Below are 27570 nucleotides of genomic sequence, written 5' to 3' on the forward strand. Positions count from 1 at the left end.
TGTGAAAAGGAGCTTGCAGAGAGGGGAAGGATGTATTTGGATGATTAGTTAACTGTTAGTTATGATTACTGAGTTCCCACCAAAAAGAGTAGAAAAGCACAGGCAATGGGGAACTGAAGAAAGGCCTTTTTGTATCACAGACTGGCTGGGAGTTTGGAGAACACGACCCATGTATGCAAGTGCTATTAGGAACTAGAGGTTTTGCAAATTAGTGAACAAAGCTTTTCATGGGTAAGTGGAAAAGCCTGAATGTATGAATTAACCTAGAGTGGCTGTAGATGTGGCAGACCATGAAAAAAGTCTTATGGGCCCCTAGTCACACAGATCCTCTGCTTTAATATCACAACTTGATTTTTTTTTTAAATCCCCAAATGTTTCTCTTCTTTCTTTTGACTCAAGCTATTGACATATGAATGGAGCAAGTCAGCTGATTTCTACTGTCACCTCCATTTACAGATGCTCACATTTAAATCTGCCCCTGATACCTATCATGATAAGTAGCCTTATGGGAGGCTGTTGGGTTGGCTGAGGCAGGCAGTATTTCTACTGCAGCCAAAGGAAAAGTAGGGGATGTGGTTAGCCTCAATTACCTCTTAATAAAACAATTCTAGAGATCTACCTCCCTCCACTCATGTGTGCCTGGTTTCCACTCTTCTCTGCTTATTATAGTTAAATAGCTCAAGAGATTTTGGTGGAGATATTGGGATTTTACTGGTACAGTCCTTGCACTGATATCAACCAAGTGTGTCATAGCTTGGTGCCTTTGCTAGCTGGTATCAGTAAAAAAATTAACAGGTGGCTAGACCTGCAACACGCAAAGGAACCTTGTCCTACCTTTCCTAATCCCTCTGCTGCTATGCCCTAGGAACCATAGAGTTCACTGCTGATTGGGGGGAATTGTGACCACCAGAAACAAGTCTCCCGTGGAACAGATCACTGCAGAGAGGTGCGATTGTGATGTTAGAGGTAAGTGGGCAACACTACAGATGGGAGCAGGTGAGACAAACAGAAAGACATGTGACTGTATAGAGAAGAGGTTGTTTTTGATTATATGGAATTACGAGTTATATTGACTTCATTACCTACCTTTATAGATTCACCTGTTTCCTTACGACTTTCTCTGGTCTGTCCAAGCTAGGCAGGAGCAGAGTAGGTGTCAGAGTTCTGGCCATTCCCCCTGACCATGCCTCCTTTGCAAGAGCACATATGTAGAAAATTGATGTAGACCTGCTATGCCACACTGGAATTCCTCCTACGCTGGGAGTACTTCCCCATGCCCAGATGCACCAGCTGTGCAGCCCCCTTTATGCCACCATAGAAGTTTAAAGGGGCCACTAGAGAAAGGAGGATTTGGACCTCTGTATCTAAACATGTCCTATATTCATGATGAAAGTGAGTGTGATGGGCTAGACGAGGTTGTGGCCCCTGTCTCACCCCACCCCAGAAAGAGCAGAGGAGAAGTCCTCCGAGCAGCCAATCAGAGGGGCTGCTGGAGTGACTAATCAGGGGACAGAAAGCAGCAGAAGCAGAGCAGTTAGTTGCTGCCTGGAGTTCCAAGAGGAAGGACTGGGTGCCTGGCTGGCTGGAAGAGCAGCAGAACCACGGACAGGTCAGTGAGGACGGACTGAGCCTAGAACCTAGCCAGACCGGGCGAGGATACCGTGATGGGCTTTGCTGGTCTGTTTAAAGACTGAGACCAGGAAGGTGCCAAAAGGAACATACCAACTGAGGGCACCAAGATGGGCCCTTTTGAGCTGTTAAAGGCAGCAGTTTCTCCAGGAAGGAAGCCTTGGTGCTACAGCTCCATACCAGCACCGTGAGCAAGAACTAGAGACTGTATTCCCCAGAAGGTGGGGGACAGTGTGTGTGACTCAGCTGGAGGGCTGATTCGCTGAAGACCCAATGAAAGAACCATCAGCCAGGGCAGCTCTTGCAAGAGGTAGGTGCCATCCCAATGAAAGACCAAAGAAAGAAGCAGGCTCAGACTTGACCAGAAGGGAGGGTGCTCACAAGAGGTGGCTGCTGCCCCATTCCAAACTGAGATTGCAGGCACGTATCAGCTAGACGGGGGGGCATTTGCGAGAAGTGGGTACCGACACTGTTACACTGAGTCAGAGAGAGACCTGCTTTTTTGCAGCCAGGTTACAACATTGCTTCATTCTCCATGGTACTGTACATCGTACTCCATGGGAGGGTTAACCCATGCAGCTTAGCCAAGTTCCAGTTCCAACAGTGACATTGTGTTCTTCAGCTATGTTTGCTTCCACATTTCAGTGCATTGTTATTTACTTAAGGCCTAATCCCACTTACTTTACCTTGTCAATGCGGCTGTGACAAAGAACCTCTGAGCAATGCCATTAGCTAAGAGAGTCTTTTGTTGAGGTCAGAGAGTAACTGATTTTAACAACTGTGCCAAAAGACCTTGCTAACTTGCGCCATCCACATAGGAGGAATTCTATCACATGACAAATATAAGCAAGATCAAAATGTAATTCTGGAGCAGATGAGAATGAAGAAGGAACCTCTAAGGCATCCTGTATGGAGGAACTGCCAGAACACGCTGCAAAATTTCACCAACAAATGGCACAGAGGGTGACAATTAGGAGATTTATAGGACACGTACTGCTCAAGGTAACTTTATTCCTAAATAGCAAAGGTCAGATGTTTCAGGATCTCTGAACCTTCGCTTTATCGAGCTTCTTGTGAAAACATTCAATGTGATGGCCCAGGGCAGCACTAGAGATGCCCTTCCCACACAGGAAATGAGTAGAGCTGGTAACACAGAGGAAGTGTGCTGGGTTATTGCTGTGCTTGTCATTACTATTAACTTACACTCTTATTGCCTTTCACATCCAGTGGAAACCAGCGCTTCATATTTCTTAATATTGTGAACAAAAGCAGACATTGCATTTTTCCTAACCCTGTGTTTTAGGGCTTGGGCTTTTTTAGTGCAGCCTCTTGTTCATAATCATCTCACTTACGCCTTCTATAACAACATTTCTCCAGGGATCTCAATGCATTTTTCAAACTTCAATGAAGCTTCGCAAGAGCCCTGTGGGGTAGATCAGCATTACTATTCCCACTTTACAGAAAGGGAAAGAGAGGTTAAGGAATGCATGCAAAAATACAGGTGTATTTGCACGCCAAATTTGCACATTGATACCATAGCTACACTAGCAAATCAGGTATTTGCATGTATAAATGGCCAGTTAGAGAGCACTTTGCCATTTGCACAGGTAACCAGTTTGTGTACACAGCTGTACCACGCGCACAATGCATCTGTATATTTTTATGCAGAATCACATTGATGTTTGTAAATCAGACCCAAGAACAGATGTTTGATATTGTGTCATAAAACAGTGGCAGTACTAAGAACAGCAATCAGGAAACTAGACTCCCAGCCCCTTCACTAGCTGCTAGAACACTCTTTCTAGTGATTTCTATCCCTCGAGGTGATATCTATGTATTGATAAGCATCATGGCATGGTTCACCGCCCAATTTTCAAACAGGCAACATGCTCCCTTCATCCACACTGAGCTAGAATTTTTGTTCTTTCGAATAGTTAAAGCAAAAACTGCAAAAGATGCTGATAATTCTGTAGATTCAGCAGACCTGTTTGGTCTTTCCTGATACCAAAGGTGAATGCACCTGCTGTCATTCCTCAGACCACAAACGGTTCAGAAAAAGCTCAAAATCCTCTGCATGTTTCTAGGATCTTGGATGTAGATTAAATGACAGTCCATGCAGATAAAAGAAGGGAAGGATAAAGGACTTCCAGAGACACCAGCTGTATATTCCCCCTTGGAATATGCAACTACTCAGCAAAATGCCGGCAGCAACATCATCTATATCAGTGCCATTGATTGTCACTTATATAACGTAGGGCCTATCATTCCTAGTCAGCTGTCATTTTTAAACCTTAAAGTATTAAGCAACAGAGTGAACAGAGAAAGGTTTCCAGAAAACCATCTCACTTCCTACTAAAATTATTTTTTTGTTTCCAAGAGCAGAACATCGCTAAACACTTACTTTGGAGCCCTTGGATTGTTGAAATCTATGCTCAGATTGTTAGATTTAGGCTTGGTTGTTGTAAGCAATATGGAATGTTTACCAGAATGAAGGTAGTTACCCCCATGTATAAATTTTGCACCCAATGTTTTAAACATCTGAACCTTCATTTACTGTTTCACGACAGCAACAACACAAGAAGCTATGTGAACTTATCACATAGCATTTTCACAGGCACATATGTCAGTTAGGTCCAGAAAGTCAGTGGGAGCTGGCCACCTTTGAAAGTGTCCCCCAAACTCAGCATACGTTCTGTTTTACAATAGACAGGAACAATAAAAATGTACCTGAATCAGAAATGAAGGAAGGAAAAAAGTTGAGTTGTTTTTCCCCCAACATGAATGGCAAACAATATTGCACCAACAGTGTGTCTGCTTCCTTAAACATCAAAGTCTTCTCTGGTATTTCAAATGTAATACTAAGGATGTCTTGGCATTCAAATTACTGGAATAAATTGCCTAGGGAGATTGTGGAATCTCCATCATTGGAGATTTTTAAGAGCAGGTTGGACAAACACCTGCCACGAATGGATTAGACATAATATTTAGTCCTGCCATGAGTGCAGGGGACAGGACTAGATGATCTCTCGAGGTCCCTTCCAGACCTATGAGTCTATGAAAACACAGGCTTTACTAATAATCCTGTTTCTAAATAGGAGCGTGACCTATTGTATCATTATGTCTGATCCCAGAGTGCCCTCTGCTGTGAATTTTAAGAATGATCACCTAATTCTGTATCATGCAATTTCTGTTGTACAAATTTTATTAATAGGATTGGAAAAAAAAACCTGGAGCTTTTCCTTGAAGTTGAAACACATTTTAAATGTGGGAGGAGGGAAAACTGTTTATAAAGTAAAACTGAGCTGACGTAGTTGCATTCAGTTGCGTTGGAAATTGGAAGTACATCTCTCAGCTGTATAACAAGTTCTGTTTCTCCAGGCATCTGTCCACTCACAGTGTATTTGTAGTGTGGTCACCCCAGGACGGAATGAGTGTGAAAGAGTGTGAGATCATATCACCATCTTGTGTCTACAGCACAGTAATGCCGCTTTGTTCTCTCACACTGCCTTTTATCCACAGCTTTCTAAAGCACCTTATAAACATGGCTTATTTAAGCCTCACAGAGTCTTGTGAAGTAGGTAAGAATTAGTATCCCTGTTTTACAGATGGGATGAGTATGGTAGAGAAAGATTAAGGGCCTGATGTTTAGAGGGAATGAGCAGGCACAACAGACTCTGAAGTTGATGAAATGTGCTCGAGCTCAATGTCTTTGAGAAATCAGACTGTAGGGGTAGGAGCCACAGAAGTGCTAAGGCCCCTAACCCCCAGACTTGGGCATCTAAGACGCAGTTTTGGGCTCCCTGTGAGCCACAAAACTCCCGCCAAACCCTGTAGGCACCTAAAGATGCATGGGGTATGTCACTGCTGCAATAAAAGACCCGGCACAGCCACAGCTGGCCCAGGCTCATAGGGCTTGGGCTGTGGGGCTAGAAAATAGCAGCATAGATGTTCAGGGTTGGGCTGGAGCCCAGGCTCTGAGACCCCACAAGGGGGGAGGGTTTCAGAACCCGGCCTCCAGCCCAAACGTCTACACAGTTATTTTGTAGCCCCATAGCCTGAGTCAGCTGAGACTTGGTGTCGTAGGTATTTTTTTTTATCACAGTGTGGACAAACCCTCAGTGCCTACGTTTGCAATGTAAAAAGTTACCCAGGCACCTATGTTTCTGCCTCTGAGCATGCAGACTGCTACCTCACTTCATGCATCTGGATGACTAAGCCCCAGAGTGATCCATGAATCGGGGAAAGACGGACATTTGGTCACCTAACTTGCGTGCCTTCTGAGCACACCTACCAGATCAAGCCCCATTCAAAATCCAGAGGAGGAGGTGGGGCTAGCACCACCACCTTGAAACTGCTAGACCAGTGGTTAGAGGACGTGGAAGACCCTGGTTCAACTCCTCCCTCTCTCACCTCCCAGGAGGGTGCTCTAACAGCTGAGCTATGTGATGTTCTGCTGTGAGGCAGGCCAGGGGCTCCCTCCATTGTTCCACTGTGAATAAATAATGAACAAGTGATTGGAGCAGGGGGGGCTGAACCCAGGGTAGTTCAGTATTTATCCACAGTGAACAGTCATTGGGCCAGAAAGAGAATGCCTCTGCCACCTGCAGCGGAGGGTTCCCTAATCCTGGTACAGGGAGCCAAGGCACCCAAATAGGCTTTGTGGATCATGTGTTGTTTCTGTGATTTACTAAAGGTTAGGGGATGATGATGCTTAGAGTTGCAATATCCCAGTCCCTTCATGGATCCCACCCTAAATAACTTGACAAGGACATGCAGTAAAATCCGTGGCAGAGCTAGGTACAAACTCAGGAGTCAACTCAAAGTCCAACACTACAGCCACAATCCCACCCACAGAGGATCTTAGCCCTGCACAAGCATTAGTGTCTTACAGGTGCTCCTGATTCACATGTTGCTCCGAGAGCAATGATCCATAAAAGTCCACCACTGTACATCACATTTTGGATATGCTCATTTCATCTCTGCATAAAAACACCTAGATGTGGACTCTGAAATCCACTCATGTGCTATTTAAATTGGAAATTTTTGTGCCTTCCCGTTAGCAAATTAAGAAAATGTTGGTTGGACACAAGGAACTGAGAATGAATCGCTTTGTTCCCATTTATAAAGCGCCCTCGGTATGCACAGAGCTTACCAAGCAAACAGGCAGTGAGCCAGATTTTCAGAAGTGCTCAGCTCTCACTGACAACTGTGGCTGTTGCCTAGTCAGAAGCTGCTAGGTCTGAAGCTCTTTGGTGACCCTGAAGGGCAGATTTTCAATGGGAGCTGCTGGGGGATGAGCGCTTTTGAAAATCTGCCCCTCATTTAGATGCCTAAATGAGAGCAGAGCTCTTGAAAGATCTGGCAGTGGGTCCTTGAAAAATGGGACCCCAAAAAATTAAAGTGGGATTTTCTTAATGCATCCAAGTTGGGTGCCCAGCACCTCTTGAAAGTCAATGGGAGTTGGGTATGTCATTCCCTCAGGTGCTTTTGAAAATCCACCCTCCTCCAGACCTAATTGTTTAAAAAGCTGAGGACCCAATGGCCTGCCTAATTTCCATGCACAATTAGCCTGACTGCACCTGCCAGTGACCATAATTAGCCACTCGTCTGCACACCTGATTTACATACAGTCATGGGAATAGAAACCCCCCATGTCTGAAGCAAGCAAGCCTTAAGTGACCAGCCAGACATTACATAGAAATTCGTCAGGAAAACGGGGTTAATAACCTAGAAGTCCTAATTCCTAGCCCTCTGATGTACCCACTAGACAACACTGTCACAACTTAGTGCCAACCATCAGAAAATTACCCCAACACAGAGCATTCCAAGGTGAGTTCACAGGCAGGTCGGAGCTCTCGCTACTAAGTGTATTAATTAAATGGCTGAAATGGTTATGTAACAATTTTCCAGATCCCTATAACCTACAAATTATGAGTGTGTCTGGGAGCTGTGCTGTCAAGCCTTCTGTCATCAAGGCTGCAGCATCACCAACACAAGAGTTCATTTAGTATCTGAACCACACAGATTTCCCCCTCCCCCCAATATTTAACATGTGGCTTTCTGGGAGAATTATTGACTGTCCTCTGAAACTGGCCAGCACGAAATAAATTAGCCCACGTGTGTTTTAGCACGTGACTGAGACCTCTGTGTCCTGGAATCCAACTTCTGACTTGGCGAGGGTGATGTGGTACCAGTTGCTCTCTGCTGCCACTGGAAATGGAACAGTCTGCGTTCACTTTGCTTCTGGCCCCAGAGGCGGGCTAGGCTCACTGCACTTTGTCCCTCATTGTCTGGGTCAGAAGTTTGTGCCCCCCAGCTAAGGAGCAGATCAATGCAGTCACATCGGCCCATGACAGTGGCAGCGTGAAGAGCAGTCCTCCCCAATGGTGTTTTAACATGCAAGTCTGCACCTGCGGAGAAGATAATGCACATTCAGAACCCAATAAGCCAGAAGAGGAGAGTGCACGTCCCTTGGCATGTTCAAGGAAGGTGAAAATTAAATCCTCTTTAAGAAAGGAACTTGAATAAATCACCCTTATTTAAATTAACAAATATCTACAGGCCAAATGCTCTCTCTGCCTTGGTTCTGAGTACCATCATGTCTGAGAACTGATATACACCCGTTCTGTTCAGGGCACCAGAGTCTGCCCATGCCTTATGTACGGCACATGAAGAATTATTACTTAACTAGATTTTTTTCTGGAGTTCCTGATGGCTGATCAAACCGTTACAAGGATGATAATCAGGAAGGGAACAGCCATTTTTGTCAAGGTTGGGTGTGAGAACCTTGGACCAGAAGAGCATTGCTGGATCCTTTTCCTCACCTCTTAGCAACTCCACAGTAAGACATGTCAGTGATGATAAAGAAATGTCCTTCCATTTAGGGGATTCGGGTGACATGAGTAAACCACTCATGCTTTGTTCTTGTGTTGCATGGGTTCACAGCTTGAATAGATGCACCTGAGGCCATGTTATAAAAACATCAGGGAATGCTCTTCAGTGCCATTTGTTAACACTCTAGATTAAACTGTATTAATGTCTTCTTGTCAAGAACCACATTTTCCCAACTGAATGTATCATTTATAAGATTCATGACAGTAAAATGTGTATGGCAAATGTTTAGTGGTAGGCACAAATTCCCACACTCTACTGGACGTGTGCAGTATCCTGCACTTAGGATGGAAGAATCCCATGCACTGCTACAGGCTGGGGACCAACCGGCTAAGCAGCAGTTCTGCAGAAAAGGACCTGGGGATTACAGTGGACTAGAAGCTGGATAAGTCAACGGTGTGCCCTTGTTGAAAGAAGGCTAATGGCATATTGGGCTGCAGTAGTAGGAGCACTGCCAGCAGATCGAGGGAAGTGATTATTCCCCTCTATTCGGCACTGGTGAGGCCACATATAGAATACTGCATCCAGTTTTGGGCCCTCCACTACAGAAAGGATGTGAACAAATTGGAATGCTATTTGAGGAAGGACTGCTAGGCAGAGATGGCGTTCACCTTTCAAGGAGGGGAAAGACCCTATTTGCACACAGACTGGCTAACCTAGTGAGGAGGGCTTTAAACTAGGTTCGACAGGGACAGGTGAGCAAAGCCCACAGGTAAGTGGGGAACATGAAGACCTGGGAGATGGGTCAGAAACAAGAGGGAGCGTGGGCTATAATGGCAGAGAGAAAGGAGGGTCAGGGCAAAACTGGGAGGCAAGATCAAACCAGTATCTTAGATGCCTATACACAAATGCGAGATGTATGGGTAATAAGCAGGAAGAACTGGAAGTGCTAATAAATAAATACAACTATGACATTGTTGGCATCACTGAAACTTGGTGGGATAATACACGTGATTGGAATGTTGGTGTGGATGGGTATAGTTTGCTCAGGAAGGATAGACAGGAGAAAAAGGGAGGAGGTGTTGTTGCCTTACGTATTAAAAATGTACACACCTGGACTGAGGTGGAGATGGACATAGGAGACGGAAGTGTTGAGAGTCTCTGGGTTAGGATAAAAGGGGTAAAAAACAAGGGTGATGTTGTGCTAGGAGTTTACTACAGACCACCTAATCAGGTGGAAGAGGTGGATGAGGCTTTTTTTAAACAACTAACAAAATTATCCAAAGCCCAAGATTTGGTGGTGATGGGGGACTTCAACTATCCAGATATATGTTGGGAAAATAACACCACGGGGCACAGACTATCCAATAAGTTCCTGGACTGCATTGCAGACAACTTTTTATTTCAGAAGGTTGAAAAAGCTACTGGGGGGGAAACTGTTCTAGACTTGATTTTAACAAATAGGGAGGAACTCGTTGAGAATTTGAAAGTAGAAGAAAGCTTGGGTGAAACTGATCATGAAATCATAGAGTTTGCAATTCTAAGGAAGGGTAGAAGGGAGTACAGCAAAATAGAGACAATGGATTTCAGGAAGATGGATTTTGGTAAGCTCAGAGAGCTGATAGGTAAGGTCCCATGGGAATCAAGACTGAGGGGAAAAACAACTGAGGAAAGTTGGCAGTTTTTCAAAGGGACACTATTAAGGGCCCAAAAGCAAGCTATTCCAATGGGTAGGAAAGATAGAAAATGTGGCAAAAGACCATCTTGGCTTAACCACAAGATCTTGCAAGACCTACAAAATAAAAAGGAGTCTCATAAAAAATGGAAACTAGGTCAGATTACAAAGGATGAATAAAGGCAAACAACACAGGAATGCAGGGGTAAGATTAGAAAGGCAAAGGCACAAAATGAGCTCAAACTAGCTATGGGAATAAAGGGAAACAAGAAGACTTTTTATCAATATATTAGAAGCAAGAGGAAGACCAAGGACAGGGTAGGTCCATTGCTCAGTGAGGAGGGAGAAACAGTAACAGGAAACTTGGAAATGGCAGAGATGCTTAATGACTTCTTTGTTTCGGTCTTCACTGAGAAGTCTGAAGGAATGTCTAACACAGTGAATGCTTATGGGAAGGGGGAAGGTTTAGAAGATAAAATAAAAAAAGAGCAAGTTAAAAATCACTTAGAAAAGTTAGATGCCTGCAAGTCACCAGGGCCTGATGAAATGCATCCTAGAATACTCAAGGAGTTAATAGAGGAGGTATCTGAGCCTCTAGCTATTATCTTTGGAAAGTCATGGGAGATGGGAGAGATTCCAGAAGACTGGAAAAGGGCAAATATAGTGCCCATCTATAAAAAGGGAAATAAAAACAACCCAGGAAACTACAGACCAGTTAGTTTAACTTCTGTGCCAGGGAAGATAATGGAGCAAGTAATTAAAGAAACCATCTGCAAACACTTGGAAGGCGGTAAGGTGATAGGGAATAGCCAGCATGGATTTGTAAAGAACAAATCATGTCAAACCAATCTGATAGCTTTATTTGATAGGATAACGAGCCTTGTGGATAAGGGAGAAGCGGTGGATGTGGTATACCTAGACTTTAGTAAGGCATTTGATACGGTCTCGCATGATATCCTTATCGATAAATTAGGCAAATACAATTTAGATGGGGCTACTATAAGGTGGGTGCATAACTAGCTGGATAACCGTACTCAGAGAGTAGTTATTAATGGCTCCCAATCCTGCTGGAAAGGTATAACAAGTGGGGTTCCGCAGGGGTCTGTTTTGGGACCGGCTCTGTTCAATATCTTCATCAACGACTTAGATGTTGGCATAGAAAGTACGCTTATTAAGTTTGCAGATGATACCAAACTGGGAGGGATTGCAACTGCTTTGGAGGACAGGGTCAAAATTCAAAATGATCTGGACAAATTGGAGAAATGGTCTGAGGTAAACCGGATGAAGTTCAATAAAGACAAATGCAAAGTGCTCCACTTAGGAAGGAACAATCAGTTTCACACATACAGAATGGGAGGAGACTGTCTAGGAAGGAGTATGGCAGAAAGAGATCTAGGGGTCATAGTGGACCACAAGCTAAATATGAGTCAACAGTGTGATACTGTTGCCAAAAAAGCAAACGTGATTCTGGGATGCATTAACAGGTATGTTGTAAACAAGACACGTGAAGTCATTCTTCCGCTCTACTCTGTGCTGGTTAGGCCTCAACTGGAGTATTGTGTCCAGTTCTGGGCACCGCATTTCAAGAAAGATGTGGAGAAATTGGAGAGGGTCCAGAGAAGAACAACAAGAATGATTAAAGGTCTTGAGAACATGACCTATGAAGGAAGGCTGAAAGAATTGGGTTTATTTAGTTTGGAAAAGAGAAGACTGAGAGGGGACATGATAGCAGTTTTCAGGTATCTAAAAGGGTGTCATCAGGAGGAGGGAGAAAACTTGTTCACCTTAGCCTCTAATGATAGAACAAGAAGCAATGGGCTTAAACTGCAGCAAGGGAGATTTAGGTTGGACATTAGGAAAAAGTTCCTAACTGTCAGGGTGGTTAAACACTGGAATAAATTGCCTAGGGAGGTTGTGGAATCTCCATCTCTGGAGATATTTAAGAGTAGGTTAGATAAATGTCTATCAGGGATGGTCTAGACAGTATTTGGTCCTGCCATGAGGGCAGGGGACTGGACTCGATGACCTCTCAAGGTCCCTTCCAGTCCTAGAGTCTATTAATCTATGAAAGAGTCCAGCGGGGGGCAATGAAAACGATTAGGGGGCTGAGGCACATGACTTATGAGCAGAGGCTGAAGGAACAGGCTTGTTTAGTCTTCAGAAAAGAAGAGTGAGGGAGGATTTGATATCAGCCTTCAACTACCTGAAGGAGGGTTCCAAAGAGGATGGAGCTAAGTTGTTCTCAGTAGTGGCAGATGACGGAACAAGGAGCAATAGTCTCAAGTTGCAGTGGGGGAAGTCTAGGTTGGATATTAGGAAAAACTATTTCACTAGGAGAATGGTGAAGCACTGGAATGGGTTACCTAGGGAGGTGATGGAATCTCCATCTTTAGAGGTTTTTTAAGGCCTGGCTTGACAAAGCCCTGGCTGGGATGATTTAGTTGGGATTGGTGTTGCTTTGAGCAAGGTGTTGGACTAGATGACCTCCTAAGGTCTATTCCAACCCTAAGCTTCTATGATTCCATGTAGTTCCTAGCCTGACTTCTGTGGTGGGGTCAAGTATTTATTGGGGTTTAAAGCAATAGACTTCAGGATCTGAGCACAGCTGTTAATGATGGAGATTGCCTCACCAGAAGCAAAACAGTGATGGCGTAATACTCATGCAGTACAGATAGGCAAGTGTAGGGGTTGGATCACAGTGCACACTGGTAGCTGAAGTAGAAAGGCTCATAGTGCTGGCATCCAGCCTGCAAACCCCAGTGAAGCCAATAGAAAGGATCCCTTTTTTTTTCCAATGCACTTTGGATCAGACTCCTAGTGTCATATAAAGATATAATAAAATACAAAAACAGTATTTGACTGGCCCAGCGTTTGATCAGCATGGAAACAACCTGAGACGAAACATCTGGCTTTTCAAAGCACGTGGCAGAGTGTGTGATTTCCTATACATTGACTGCCTGTGGGCAAGACGAGCAAGGCTAGGTTTAGTAAGGGGTGGGGCAGGGAGGAAACAGCTGAATAGTCTTGAGGAGCCAGTCAACAACGTTGGAATCACCAAGGTTCACTTTAAGAGGACTCTATGGAGCCCATCACAAAAAGAGCATGTGCAGCATCTTCCACATGCCCTACAGAGGGATGCCCTGGTTGGTCTTATTTTCATTGTCAATTTTCATAGGACCAGCCGGATGGTGAAGTTATATATGGGTTAGATCAGGGATGGGCAAATTTTTTAGCCTGAGGGCCACATCTGAGTATGGAAATTGTATGGCGGGCCATGAATTCTCACGAAATTGGGGGTTGAGATGTAGGAGAGGGTGATGGCTTCAGCTGGGGGTGCGGGCTCTGGTTTGGGACCAGAAATGAAGAGTTCAGGGTGCAGGAGGGGGAGGACTCTGGTGGGGGTGTGGGCTCTGGGGTGGGGCTGGGGATGAGGGGGTTGGGGTGCAGGAGGGTGCTTTGGGCTGGGACTGAGGGGTTCAGAGGGCAGGAGGGGGATCAGAGCTGGGGCAGGAGCTTGGGGCGCAGGGCATCAGGGGTGCAGGCTCTTGGTGGCGCTTATCTCATGCAGCTCCCAGAAGCAGTGACATGTCCCCACTCCAGCTCCTATGTGGAGACATGGCCAGGTGGCTCTCCGGGCAGCCCTGTCTGCAGGTGCCGCCCTGTCGGCAGGCATTGCCCCTGCAGCTCCCATTGGCCACAGTTCCCAGCCAATGGGAGTTGCGGCGGCGCTTGGGGCGAGGGCAGCATGCGGAGCCTCCCAGCTGTCCCTATGCATAGGAGCCAGAGGGGGGACATGTCACTGCTTCTGGGAACTGCATGGAGTGGGGCAATCCCCCTACCCCACTCCCCGGCTGCAGCACCAGAGTGGGGCAAGCCCCAGACCCCGCTTCTTGGCAGGAGCTCAAGGGCCAAATTAAAATGTCTGAAGGGCCGGATGCAGCCCCGGGGCCATAGTTTGCCCGCCCCTGGATTAGATGGTAGAAAAACAAATCACTTCTTTAGTCTCTATAGCAGATTCTCCAAAGAAAACTGGGGTGGGGGGGAGAGAAATACCAGATTTTAAGCAAATAAGAATAACTATGTAAAGGTGCTGCAGATTGCAAACTTAACTGGTCCCTGCTGGTCACATGGCTGCTCCAGGCAAAGTATAAAAGGGAGGGGAAGGTGGGTCTAAAGGGAAGGGTAGGTTTCTCCTCCTGGCTGCCAGCAGAGGAAATCTCTGGGGATTATTGCCTAGTGGTTTTCAGTTGGTTTGCTTTTGTGTGTGACCAAGCAGGCCCTGAGGACAGGCCTTCAATGGATAATTCTGGGCGCTTTTCCCATCCGCTTTGCTGGCTGGTGAAGCCACCCAAGAGCTGAAAGTGACTACAGGTGCTATGGGAATAAATATGATAAATAACGACAATATTCTGAGGCTGAAGCTGAAGTCAGAAAAATCCAAATTGGAAATGAGATGCCCATTTTTAACCCTGACGGTCATGAACTATAGGAACAGTTTACCAAGGGCTGGGGTGGATTCTTCCTCCCAACTGAATGCCTTTCGAAAAGTTGACTTGCGCTTGAACTAAATTGGGCGTTTGGCTTGATTCAGGAATCACTGGGGAAAATTCTGCCCCTGCCTTATGCAGGAAATCAGTCTAGATGATCGTAAGGGCCCCTTAAAAATGAATGAATATTACCATTTTCAAGGAGAAATTCTACAGCTGCAGTGTGGCCTCTGTGACTGGCAATGTACAATGCCACGAATGCTCGGTGTGCAATCCATTCCTTTTTCTCTTCTGGTCTCAGTAACTGTGAATTTGGAGTGCTGCATGTGGATCCCTTTGTAACTCCTAAATTCATTAGCTGGTAAAATAAATGAAAACATCACACAAATGCTGACCGATTCAATCAATCAATTCCAATATTAAAGGTGTGTAGATACCTACAAAGACTCAAAGTACATGGTCTTACATTCTAAACTTAAACTGACCCTTGGCTAGGCAGCTGCCTGTGCACTGCAACTTGGGGGGAGGGAAGAGGGGAAAGGGGTGTGTGTCTCTAGAAGACACTTTGGGTCTTCAGGTCGGTGGAATTATAATTACAGCTGATCAGAAAAGATTTCTCCTCCCACACACCTCGATAGAAAGCTTTAGAGTTTTTTGGTGAAAAATCAAAAGCCAAAATATTTCAATTCTGAAATGCTGCCACGGTGCCTCATGGGAGTTGTAGTTTAGGTGCCTCATGCTCCCATTCTCCTCAATAGGATGGATTGCCTGGTCAGATTACATCTCCCATGATGCACCATCGTCATTCCTCTTGGTGAAGGGAGGTAACATATCATGACACTCTAGGTCATTTAGCTGAAAACCCAATTTTTGGTTGAAAAACAGTTTTAAACAGGAATTATTTTTTTTTTACCAGCTAAAAGTATAATGCATAAAATAATACACTGCATGTTTCATCTCCGAAGACACCATAGCATTTCTGGCCCACTCCAATGTTGCCTGCCCAGTCAATACAGGATCAGTAGGAATTTTGGGTGCACAAAGAACATAGAATCAGGCCTTCAAACTGACATATACACTAGAACCAATTTCAGTTTACCTAACAGTGAAATACAGCCACCTCTGGCTCAAAACATAGCAGCTACTTACCAGTGCATTGCAACATTACACAACACTGCAGGACAGGAAGTGAACACCTCTGTATTCATGTCAAACAGTTGTGGAAATGTAGATGAACACAATGTAATTAGCCAAGTTGGAATTTAGCCAACGCAACTGAGTAAAGAGCCCTCCTAACATGCCATGGGATATTTCATGACCACAGCTAGTCAGGACCTTGAATCTACAACACATTACCCTCTAATTCAGACCCTGGTTCAGTACTAATTCCAGAGAGAAGAATGCCATCTTCTGAATCACTGAAGACCATGTGTTCCACAGAGATCTACCATCTCAGAACTGACCCAGCCAAAGCCTACTTAGCTAGTCAAAGATCACAACTCAAGAGTATGTGGCTGCAGACCAATGGAACTCCCAGGACCTGTGGATAAGATGCAGATTTTGCGACAGTAGTCCCTCCCTTCCATTGATTTTGGAAGCTTCATGAGCTTTGAAGGAGTCCTTAACCTATGGTCCTTACTCAGGAGTCAGTGGATAAAGGACCATGTGAGATGGGTTATATTCAAAGCTCTGCCATTGACTCACATGACTTTGGGCAACTCACATATCCTGTGTGCCTCAGTTTCCCTAGCTATAACTGTGATAATAAAGGTTTACTCACCTTTTTAAAGCACTTGGAGATATATGGATGAAGAGTGCTATGTAAATACCAAGTATTATTATTATTGCTACCCACAGAAAAAGCATGGTGATAAAAAGTGTCAGAAGAGAAGAGATATTTAAAATAGTGGCAATTTGCAATGAGAGTAATAAAGACTCTCCCATGTGGTAGAATATTGATCAAACAATAGTATGACTGTGGGCAGGAAAAAGAATTGGGAAATACCACTACCAAAAATATAACCAAATTGTAGTGGCGACAAAAGCAAGTCCACTACAACTAAGGCCATAGTTTAACAAAACAAGCAGGCTGGCTGCTAAAGTGAACCAACTGCATCAAAGATCTTCTCCCCTCCTTCCCAAAGCTGTTCATCCTCTTCAGATTCCTAGTTGTCCATAAACTTCCTTCAGAAATGGATGGACATATTGAAGTCCCGGAGCATTCCTGTGGTCAACCTTTCATTGGGTTTTACCACTAGCAGGTGCTCAAGATCACCCCATCGGTTTTTGATGTAGAACCCCATATACAGCAACCCCACTATTTGCTGCTCTCTGAAGATATTCATCTAGTACATGAATCTTTTAACAATCTCCCTTTTAGAGTGCTTGCACAAAGCAGACCTATCGTTTACGAAAGCAATGGAATCAACCTGGGTAATATTTCCTTCAGCAGCAGCTGCCACGAGAAGTCCCCAGCCATCTTGTCGCCAGATGCGTATAGTAATTGTTCCACCAGGGACAATATCATTGTACTTAAACGTAGACTCATCTGGCAGATCTACTGGAGGGAATGAAAAACAAGAAGTCAAGATAGCATTTGCAAAGAACTGGGTTATTAAAAGAGAAATGAACATGCATATCAACTGAAGAGATTCCCTCGCTATGAGACCATTTGAAAATCTTTTGGTTTTTTTCTAGTAAACAGAACTTTGATCTGGCTTTGCTGTCGGCTCATTTATTGTTTGAGAAATAAGTCGCAAAAGCACCCAGATGCACCATCCAGGATCAAAGCCCTATTGTGCCAGTGCTGTGCAAACTCAAAAGCAAACACAGGCTGCCTGCCTGGAAAAGTTTATAATCTAAAGCCCTGCTTCTGCAAAAAGCTCCACCTGAGTAGACTCATTTCAACACAGAGCTCATTGAAGGATCAGGACCTAAGATGACACATAACATATGAAAGGTGCAATGGTAAGAGGTAAAGAGGGATACAGTTAAAATATATACAGAGCATGTGTGTGTCGCACACAACTGTTTGTTTTTTATTCTAAAAACAAAGGGGTCGGGGAGAGAAGGAGCTGTTTGTTTTGAAATGGGTGTTAAGGTATAAGTGGGTTTTGAGGAGGGGATCCCTGACAAACATTTATATAAACTCTCCAAAAATATGAAGTTCGGCAGCAAAAATAACTCTGGACAGTTATCACTGGGTTCTAAAGAGCAGCAGGGTAACTGACCAGAAATCTTGTTAGTTTCACAGTGCTGCAACTTGGCAAAGCTCTGAGCTGCCTTTCTGCAGACTCAGGAAGAGGGCCCCGCTTCAGTTTGCACTCTGTTCACACTGGAAGAGTTTCACCAAAGCCTTAAGCACTAGGCAATTTTAAAAAATAGTGAAAGGTTAAATTCTGCCAAAATTGAGAGCTCAGCCCTGGCATCCATCGGGGAAAGCTCCCAAGCAGCTATGGGTGAGTGGGGTTCCCAAGCCCTGCAGGGCATCCCAGAGCTGGAGGAGAGAATGCTAAGGGTTGAAGCAAGAGATGGGTTCCAGGAATGTAGTAGGAAAAAGAAAAGAAGGTCTTGGATCTTCATCCAGGTACTAGTGTCACTGGAATTGACAGGGGTGGCCCCTGACCTTAAAGCAGGTATTGGGGACACCAGATGTGGCAAGGAACCCAGACTGAAGACCCCCAGGATGTTAGAAGTCCCCACCTTCATCCAGGTACTGGAGGCGTTGGAAATGCAGAGGGATACCAGTTAGCAGCTCCAGATGGTGCTTCAGCTTCAACACAGTCAAGTCGCTGTAGCACCCGGCTAATGAGAAAGTCTCACTAGTTTCAGCCAGATGGATTGTGATGCTGAAGAGCCGGTGGGGCAAGCTGCTGCTCGGGACCACTTTGTGGTTCTTTCCCTGCTTGGAGCAGGGGTTGAACCAAAACATAGGACCACCTCAGGGTTGGGGTTGGACCTGGTGGCGGCCACTCCGTCTTCCTGCCATTAGGCCATTGCTATTAAACACCCTCCAGGTGACGTTACTTGGGCAGTATTAGCATATCATAGTACATCTGGGCAGCATGAAGGATGTGGCTTAGATGTATATCATACATGAAACATAATAGCTAGCTAGGCAGCTTAAGTATGATGTCATGTTGCAATCACAGTGGCATGGGTGTGTCATCATTGCTCCTTTGGAACTTATGTACCATCAGGGCACATGCAGTGTGATTAAAGGGTGCTCAGTCTCACCCCCGCAACTTTCACCAACAGTGACAAGAGCTTTTAGTTGGCTGGAGGGCAGCCAGGGAAGGGGAGAGGGAGCAAGCCTGCTGGGAGCAGTAACTCAGCCAACTCTTTTCCTTCTTTCTGTACTAAGATGCTGGCTGGGGAGCAGGGTGAAGGCTGCATCTATGGGTATGTCTACACTGGCAAGTTTCTGCACCACAAGTCATACCACTTTTATTAAAAAGCTGGAATTAAACACTGTTGCATGTCCACACTGTGCTCGTTGTGATGCTAGAGTGCATCCACATTAGCAGTTCTTACAACGGCAAAGACAGCAGTGTACTGTGGTAGCTATCCCACTGTGCAACTCACCACAGGGTGCCTTGGGAAGGGTTTGCAATGCCTCATCTGGCAGGCACAGCATCACATGATGAGGGGTGAGGGATAGCTCAGTGGTTTGAGCATTGGCCTGCTAAACCCAGGGTGAGTTCAATCCTTGAGAAGGGCCATTTAGGGATCTGGGGCAAAAATTATGTCTGGGGATTGGTCCTGCTTTGAGCAGGGGGTTGGACTAGATGACCTCCTGAGGTCCCTTCCAACCTTGATATTCTATGATTCTAGGCAGGTTTCCCAATCCCCTTGGCCCGTGGGCATCCTACAACATTGCCAGCTGCTTTTCAACTGAAGTGGGGTGGAGGGGGAAGTGTGAGACAGGGAGCGTGTGTGCGCGTATGGTGGGGGGGAGAGAGACTGTGTTTTGGGGGACAGAGAGTGTGTCAGCATGTTCAGACAGCAGCAGGAAGCAACCACTGCTGAGGCAGGGGGAACCCCACCTCCCTCGCTGGGCTCTCTGCACAGCAGCCTCACACACACACACACACACACACACACACACACACACACACACACACACACACACACACACACACACACACACACACACACACACACACACACACACACACACACACACACACACTCTGTGTTCAACAGCACAGGCATTCCACATTGATGGTTTGCTTTGTGTCCCAGGGCAGATCATGCTTTGAAAGGGGAGGCGTGCATGTCTCCAGGGAAGCCAAGTTCAAAACAATGAGCAGACTGGTCACTTGAGGCATTATGGGACAGCTCCGGAGGCCAATTACAGCACAGAAAGCAATCAAGTGTCTACACTGGGAATAGAGCACTGGAGCCTCTGCAGAAATACCCTTACAACTCTCGTCAAGGTGGTTTTTTTGTGGCTTGGCAGTGAGTGCACCTCTGCAGTTTGAGCGCAAAAAGCTGCTTTACAGCGCGGAAAGTTGCCAGTGTAGACAAGCCCTAAGTCTCTGCTCTGCAGGACTGGGGTCCTTCCCTTCTTCCTGCTCAAAGGGGAACAAAGGCCAGACCCTCAAAGGGCAGCAGTTGAGACAGTTGGGGAGGAGGCACAGTCACCAGCCTGCTCACCAGCAGCAGCTTTGTTTCCTCCTTCCCAGAAGCCAGGTGGAGGCAATAGGTAGAGTTTTCTCATTTATGATCATGTGGAGGAGTCTGAGGGAGGAGGGGGAAGAAGAGTTGCTCTTTGGTAAAGGCAGGAGTGGGGAATAGACACAGGGGGACCTTGAGGCTGGGCATAGGAGCACATTAGGTGAGGAACCCAAAAGAGGGAAAAAAGGGAAGAGCTGGGGAAGGAGTGCAGGAGAGCACCTTGAGAAGGGGAGACAGGTACAGAGGAGGTTGGGGCAGAAGAGGTAAGTAACAGCTGGGGAGAAGCATGGGAGACCTTCACAATTCATTTACAGGAAGGCACAGAGATCTAGGGGAGGTGAAAAAGAGGATGACAGACCTTGAGAGGCAGAGAGCAGCACAGAGATGAGTGAAAATTAATAACCAGCATCCCCCCTGTGATGGGGTGTCCACCCGCAAAAGCCCTGGAAGGGTTAAGGTGGCTAGCTGGGCCAATTAACTCCCAGGCTGCACCTGGAGGAGCCAGGCAGCAGGATGAGGCTCAGATGGAGTGAAACAAGAAGGGCCTGAATCAAACCCAATCGCTGAGAGCAGCTGGGGAGTTGTGGGGGAACAGTCTGCAGTCACTCACTGGAAGGAGGGAGGTGTGTTTGGGACTACAGAGGCAAGTAGCCTACAGTTACTCCCTGGGAGGAGGCCGTTTGGGCAGGCAAACGGGGGTGTGGGGGGAAGATAGGGAAGGACTCAGGGAAAGGTAGGAAGGTCCAGGAGAGAACAGACCTTGGCTGCTCATTAGAGGGTCCCTGAGCTGGAACCCAGAGTAGAGGGCAGGCCCAGGTTCCCCTGCTAGCCACAGAGGAAGTGGCACCATGGGGAAATGAATGGGAAGACTGCCTGAGACTGGCACTGAGGAAAAACGTTGATACCCCGGAAGAGGGAAACACACATAGTGACCTGGCCAGAAGGCCAAAGTCACGAAAAGGAAGCTGCAGTTCCTGGAGCAAGAGGGGCTGCAGGGTGACACAAGAAGCTGGGTGGACAGACCACCAGAGGAGGGGGCAGCACCTGGAAGGAGCTAAATCCCAGATGGGCCAGGAGGAGGTGCCCCTAGCAGTGAATGGCCCCTGTGACATCCTCTTTCCTCCCCCACTCCCCATGTCTCCTATATGGAAAACTTAGCACTGATGCAACATTAAGAAATCAAGAAAAGTGAGGAAATTCTATTATTAAGGCTCGTACAGCAACATTAACTCTGCCACATTGCACGTATGCACTAGGGTATTTTATATTCGTTTTCCTTGTTAATCTATAGCCGTTCGTGGTTTATTTTTAACCACATAATTATCACTTTATAATCCTTAGTACTGAACTTGTATTTTAAGCAGATGAAGAAAACAAGTTGCATATGCTAGTTATAACATGAGTCAATTACCACAAAGCCATTTCATAAAACAGTCATGAGATTTATTGAGATAAATACAATAGAAAGTTACATAGATTCTATATTCTGGCAAATCAGTGGCACTTCCAGAGTGTCTCCACTTATTTGGACTCTAAACAACACTGTTTATAGATGACAGCTGCCACTAGGGCAGAATCCTGTTAGTTGCCAAGTGTGTATCCTATATAGCGGATACAGTGAGTCTGAATTCTAAGCAACATGACTAACATGCTTTGGATTACAAGTGCCTGATAATTTTCTACAGCATCCAAGCAATATTGCACCACTAATGTTATTCTCATGTCCCTTAGCCAAACGTGTTTTAGAGTGATATTCTTGCTGCTTTTGCAAAAGTGGACTGCCTATCTCACTTTGCTATATTTGGCTTTTAAATACAGTTTTTGCATAATTTAAACAGCCCAGAGAATTGCATGTGAATACACAGCTTTAATCTTCATTGCAACCATTTGTCTAGTGTGAGTGGTAAAGTGCAGTCTCTAGTCATGCTGAAGTCGTATTTCCAGTATAAAATGAAAACAAAATGCACACCTTGGAAAAAGTGAGTCAGTTTACTAGAACTGCATGTTGTCTGAAGTTAAAGGAAGATCTATGTTGTCCCCTCTAGTGCATGCAACTATAGAGTTCTAACAAATTTTTAAAAGCTCTACTAAAAAACCTCCCAAAATCACATCATTTAAAATGGATGTGAATTTCTGGAGTTAGAAAGGTGCCAAAAAAAGAATTAACACAAATTTTTGTTTTGGATGTTTAGTGACCTTAGTTGGTGGATTACAAGTGATTTTAAGAATACCATCATGAAAAACTATCCCAACTTTCACAAACATACAGAAGTTTGTATTTTCCAGTAAGTTACTGCAGGACAAGGTAACTTTTTAAGACGATTATGGAAGCAGAAAGCTGGGCAGTATTAATGTTCAAAGTAACCACTTGATATACAGTACATTTAAAACATATCTATGTACATTAAAAACGTTATGATCAGTGCTGAGAAATTTAACGACTTGTTAATAGTCAACAAAAATAAAACCTGGTCAGAACACTCTTAGAAAATTTGAACTGTTTAAAAAACATTAGTATAATGTTAGCATTAGAAAAAGATATTAAAACTACAAAAAAACTAACTTGCATTTTTTTTTTGCTGAGAAATTGCAGTCATAAAAAATTGGTTTGCATTGAAGAGGCATTTGTTTTAAATTATATTAAAAAATTAAGAGTGGAAGTTGTGGAATTTACAGATTTTAAACTGTTTTCTGAAATAGCAACAATATATTTCTGCCTATAGTTTCTAAAAACATCTTACGATCTTGCAAGCAAACAATTTATTACAAATACTATACATTGTAATGCAAAACTAGTTGGGTAAATATTTACACAAAATTAAACACAAAAAAAACTCACACAAATCAGGCTGGGAAAGCTACTTGCTATGAGGCTGACAATCCAGTTTTAAGAAACTAGTATTTTTAACTTCCAGACAGACAATATAAGTAATTAATATAACAACAATGAAACAAAGTGGAAGGAACTATTCTTTCATTGGTCTGTTTACATATTAGGCAAATGTGGAACACAATAATTTTAATGGCAAGTAATGAGATCCATTTCCCCATAATGCAGTATAAATACTGCAAGGCTGTGGTTCTGATTCAAAGCCCATTGTCTTCAATAGGTTTTGGATCAGATCCTATGTTAGTTCAGGTCTTCATACAGAGGGGAAGGCAGACCTGAAATAAGCAGAGCTCAAAAAAAATAATCAGTTCTTTAGCTTAAGTGACTATTCTGCAAAACTGCCAGGTTTAGTAAAGAGGATTTCACCCTATTTTTTTCTACGGAAGTTCCTGTTTAGATATGAGAAGAATCCAATATCCTGTCAAGTTAATGTAATCTTGGTTTTCCCCATTTCATTTTTTGTTTACATCCAATCCAAAAGAATCATGACAACAGCTACAATACTACAAACCAAATTTGCAGAGTAAAATAGGTCAACTTTTGTACTCTGGAAATCTGAACTATATGGAAATGTACAGAGACCACAACATAAGAACCTTTCTCCGTCATAGAGGTTAACTTCCTATTGCAGAGACTTCATGTAATCTGTGACCTTGCAGTTCCTTGAATGAAATGAACTTTGCTAGGTCAGAATTAGCAATTTCCAGTTGAGGAGTTAACAGTCCATATATATTACACACCTATTAGTACTAGCAGTGACAAAAGGAGACCAAGGATTAATGGCAGGGAGTAAAAATGTTAATAATAAAATAATAATAATAATACAGTTTAAAAAAGACAAAGTAATAAAAACTGCCCCAATATACAGAGAAAGTCAAGCCCTGATTTTAAAAACATCACATGTATGTTAAAAGTAGAAGTAAGCCGTGCTTTAGTTCCAACAAGCGACCTGTGTTGTATAACATAAAATGGCTTATATGATTCTCACTGGTGTGGGATTAAAATTTTTTGAATTCTTTTGCCACGTTTCAGGAGCTATTCACATATATACATTTTTTCAGGTAAATACTAAAATGCAAAACTATAAACAAAAAAATATATATAAAAACCACAATAAAATGGGGGAAAGCAGCTACACTTAAGCTTACTAACTTCAGCTTAGAGGGCTTTCTAGCAAACAGCTTTATTACTGGATTTTTTTAAAATACAGTATTTAAAAATATATTACTGTAACGGATGATACTGAAATGCTGCATGTGTGCAACTTCGTAAGAGGGTATTTACAATACTGGACCTTTTGTAGAGATGAGTTACAATCCATGTTTACAAGGAAAAGAACAAAAGTATGAATGTAGTCATCCCATCTGAAGCACAGCTGTAGATATAAAAATAGTCACTGAATGAAGATAATGGCATTTTCAACAAGCCCTTTTCTCTCAGACCAAGGAGGCAATAAATTGCTTGGTTCCATGTTCCTCCAAGAACATGAAGTGTGTCATCATTTTGATGTTCGAGGTTTGTAGTAGATGAACGGTTTAGTTTTGTTTTTCAAGGGAAGTTGTGTCCATATTGTTCAGTTTTGGTTTTACAGTGGCAAAAAAAGACACATCTTGGTCTCTGTCAGACTGTAAAGCTAGAACAGTCTCTTCCACGGCTTCTAGATGAGGGTTGCCAACACTTTTAAAATAAGCTAGAACAAGTAGGGGGAGAAAGGGGTAGGGGGAAAAACAGTTTTATTCAAAGCTGTGCTGTACTGTACAGGCACATCACAAAATTATTCTTACCCTTTTCCAAAAGAGAGAGAATGAAGCTTTAAATTAATAAACAAAATTAAAAAAAAAAAAAAAAAGTAAAGTTACAGATCACACAAAAGACATGGTGAGATGAGTGTTAGCATCTTCCTTCATCCAGAGAAGTGTGTCTAACTTTGAGGCTAGCTCCCTGAGGAAGCTAAAGCAAGCCCACAGAAGTTGAGAAAGAAGGCTGTTTTTTTCCTCTCTTAATTTCTTTCACTTAGGGCTTGGCAAAGGGAGAGCTCTGTGCTGAATACTCAATATTTCTATAACTGGTTCTTTGCTTTTGCTGGCCCTCAAGTGCAAATGTACCAGTAAGAAAGGAAAATTGGCAGGTCGCCATGTTCATTTTTTCCTCAAAGTACTATCAAAATACTCCCATTGACATAACTGATTCTGGTGAGGAGCGGGGAAGGGAGACTCCCTTTATAAAAAGAGACGTATTGGAGGTGGCTTGGATGTTTTGAGAAACGCTACTACAGAAATATGCCTATGAGTGGAAGAGTGACCATGTTTGCAAACAAGGCTGTTATACTATTCATTCTCTAGAACTGAGAAACAGTTGATGAATATAGCAAACTGAGTTTGCGCAGAACCTTTTAAACATCCAATTATAATTACTTTCATTTATTTTGAACCTCTGAATTTCTCAAAAGCATCTCCTCTTTGGATCTATAATTCACTGATATCTCCTCTTAGCCTTCAGTCAGTGCTTCTCAAAGCTTCGCATTTTAATGGTGTCACCAGGCTTGGCTTAGACTTGCAGGGGCTCGGGGCCAAAGCCCAAGCCCCATGGCCAAAGCCCAAGGGATACAGCCCTTGGCAGCAGGGCTCAGGTTATAGGGCCCCTGGCTGGGGCTGAAGCCTTTGGGCTTCAGCTTTAACACCTTTCCCGCCTGGGGTGGTGGGGCTCAGGTTTTGGCTTTGTCCTGCCCCCTGGGCAGTGAGACTTGGGCAGACTCAGGCTTCGGTCCCCCCTCTTACAGTCATATAGTAATTTTTTTGTTGTCAAAAGGGGGTTGCGGTGCAATGAAGTTTGAAAACTCCTGCCTTAAATAATGTATATAAAATGCTATGTGACTTTCCCACTATAAACAGGCATTCAACTGCTCTCCACTGAATAGAATATCACATCTGTTGTATTGTGTGTGTCAAAATCACAAGAGGGTGACAAACTACAGAGGATATACAGTAGCCTTTTAATGCTAGCAGAAAAAAAACTTTTTGAAAGGAAAAACAAGCCTGTGTTCTCATATCAAGCACTGCAAAGATCGAATTTAAATGTAGGATCCCAAAATTACAATGTTCTAGTTTCTGCCTTTATTATATAGTAAATCTGAACATTCTTTTTATCAGTTGAGCAAGCCAATTTGTGAAAAGCTGCGGTGTTACAGAAATGATGGAATTAATGAGAAATTAGTTCTTACATCAAAGGAATTAGTTTAGCATACCTTTCTCCAACAGCGTTTGCCTTAGAGCCTTGGCTAACAGAACCCTTACGTTTGGCACAGGATCAGAAGAAAGACTTAAAAGACTGGGAAGTAAGTGTTCGACAAAATGGTCAACAGGCATACACTCTTCTTCTACTACAGCCTATGGAGGTAAGAGCAGAACATAAGATAAAGCAAGGTGAATAATCAGTGTATCTTTAACAAAAACAATTCTCTCCCATTCTTTTCCAACTTGCCTCAAGTTTAGCTTGTATTTAAAAAATGTTAGTTGTCTGGCTGAGTATTTCAGATGTATTCCTAACTCTCAATTGTATATTGTTCCATACAAGCAGCCTAAATTTATATTTACAACAAAGGGGAGGTTACTTATATATATTTTTTCTTTTAATGGCCCTTCCTTCCTCTGCAAGTTTCTGGAAGGACACCGCAATCAAAGTATCTGATTGACCCACTCAAGGATAAGTATCATTTAGTCATTCTACCTTGTCTAGATATGAATTTAGGATGTCCGGATTCATTTGAAGTTGGCCCAATGAAGGCAGTGGACTTACTTTCAATCTTCATTCTGGAAATCATTAACACTTTGCTTCTCCTCTTCCCACTGCCTTACAACTAACTACTAATATGAATCATTTCCCTGGCTAAAGAAATGATATATGGCCTTTTCAGGGGCTAGTATTGACCACCAAACTGAAGAGTAGGGCAGTCAATGACCACTTCCCTTCCTCTTCCTCCCGGTAGCAAACAAGTTTAGCAACATACCCATTCTCCACCAACTCTGGGCACCCCGCAACCACCACTAATTCAAAGAGCACATGTGAACTTTATAGTCCCTGTCACAGCAGGATGATATGCTCCTGCCAGTACTATAGGTGGATTTCACGAAACACAGCTTGTTTTCAGTCTCATCTATATTTTGCTTTGTTGCCAAGAATGCTGACAAGAGAGGGTGCTACTTCTGAGGTTTGCTTTTGTGATTTGGACATGTCAGTTCACACAAGCCACTGAACCACCCAGAGAAGATAATGACTTTCACTCATTACTGATTTGGAATAGTTCTTAAATACTCTGGAGATGAATGGCTCTATATTTCTTTACCAATTCTGAAAGCAATTCCTGCCAGCATTATAAATCC

General features: G+C 43.8%; 2 protein-coding genes across 4 annotated transcripts in view; both read right to left on the minus strand.

The window, feature by feature from the left end:
* Positions 1-7567: 7567 nt before the first annotated feature.
* ANKRD60 (ankyrin repeat domain 60) lies at positions 7568-18720 on the minus strand. Its single transcript, XM_050917822.1, is given in 4 exon segments — positions 7568-8039; positions 14815-14980; positions 17052-17182; positions 18325-18720. Coding segments are annotated over 4 exon segments (885 nt in total). The 5' UTR covers positions 18611-18720; the 3' UTR covers positions 7568-7737.
* A 5084-nt stretch (positions 18721-23804) lies between these two features.
* The window catches only part of LOC127031059 (serine/threonine-protein phosphatase 4 regulatory subunit 1-like), a 40180-nt gene continuing 36414 nt past the window's right edge, over positions 23805-27570 (minus strand). For all 3 annotated transcript variants that reach the window (XM_050917770.1, XM_050917771.1, XM_050917769.1), the window contains 2 exons: positions 26436-26577; positions 23805-24881 (listed from right to left, as the gene is read on the minus strand). In XM_050917770.1, coding sequence (XP_050773727.1) covers positions 24727-24881; positions 26436-26577 — 297 coding nt within the window. In that variant the 3' untranslated portion in view covers positions 23805-24726. The remainder of the gene's footprint in view (positions 24882-26435; positions 26578-27570) is intronic.

Source organism: Gopherus flavomarginatus, chromosome 11 (assembly GCF_025201925.1).
Source record: "Gopherus flavomarginatus isolate rGopFla2 chromosome 11, rGopFla2.mat.asm, whole genome shotgun sequence".
NCBI classification, from domain to species: domain Eukaryota; kingdom Metazoa; phylum Chordata; order Testudines; family Testudinidae; genus Gopherus; species Gopherus flavomarginatus.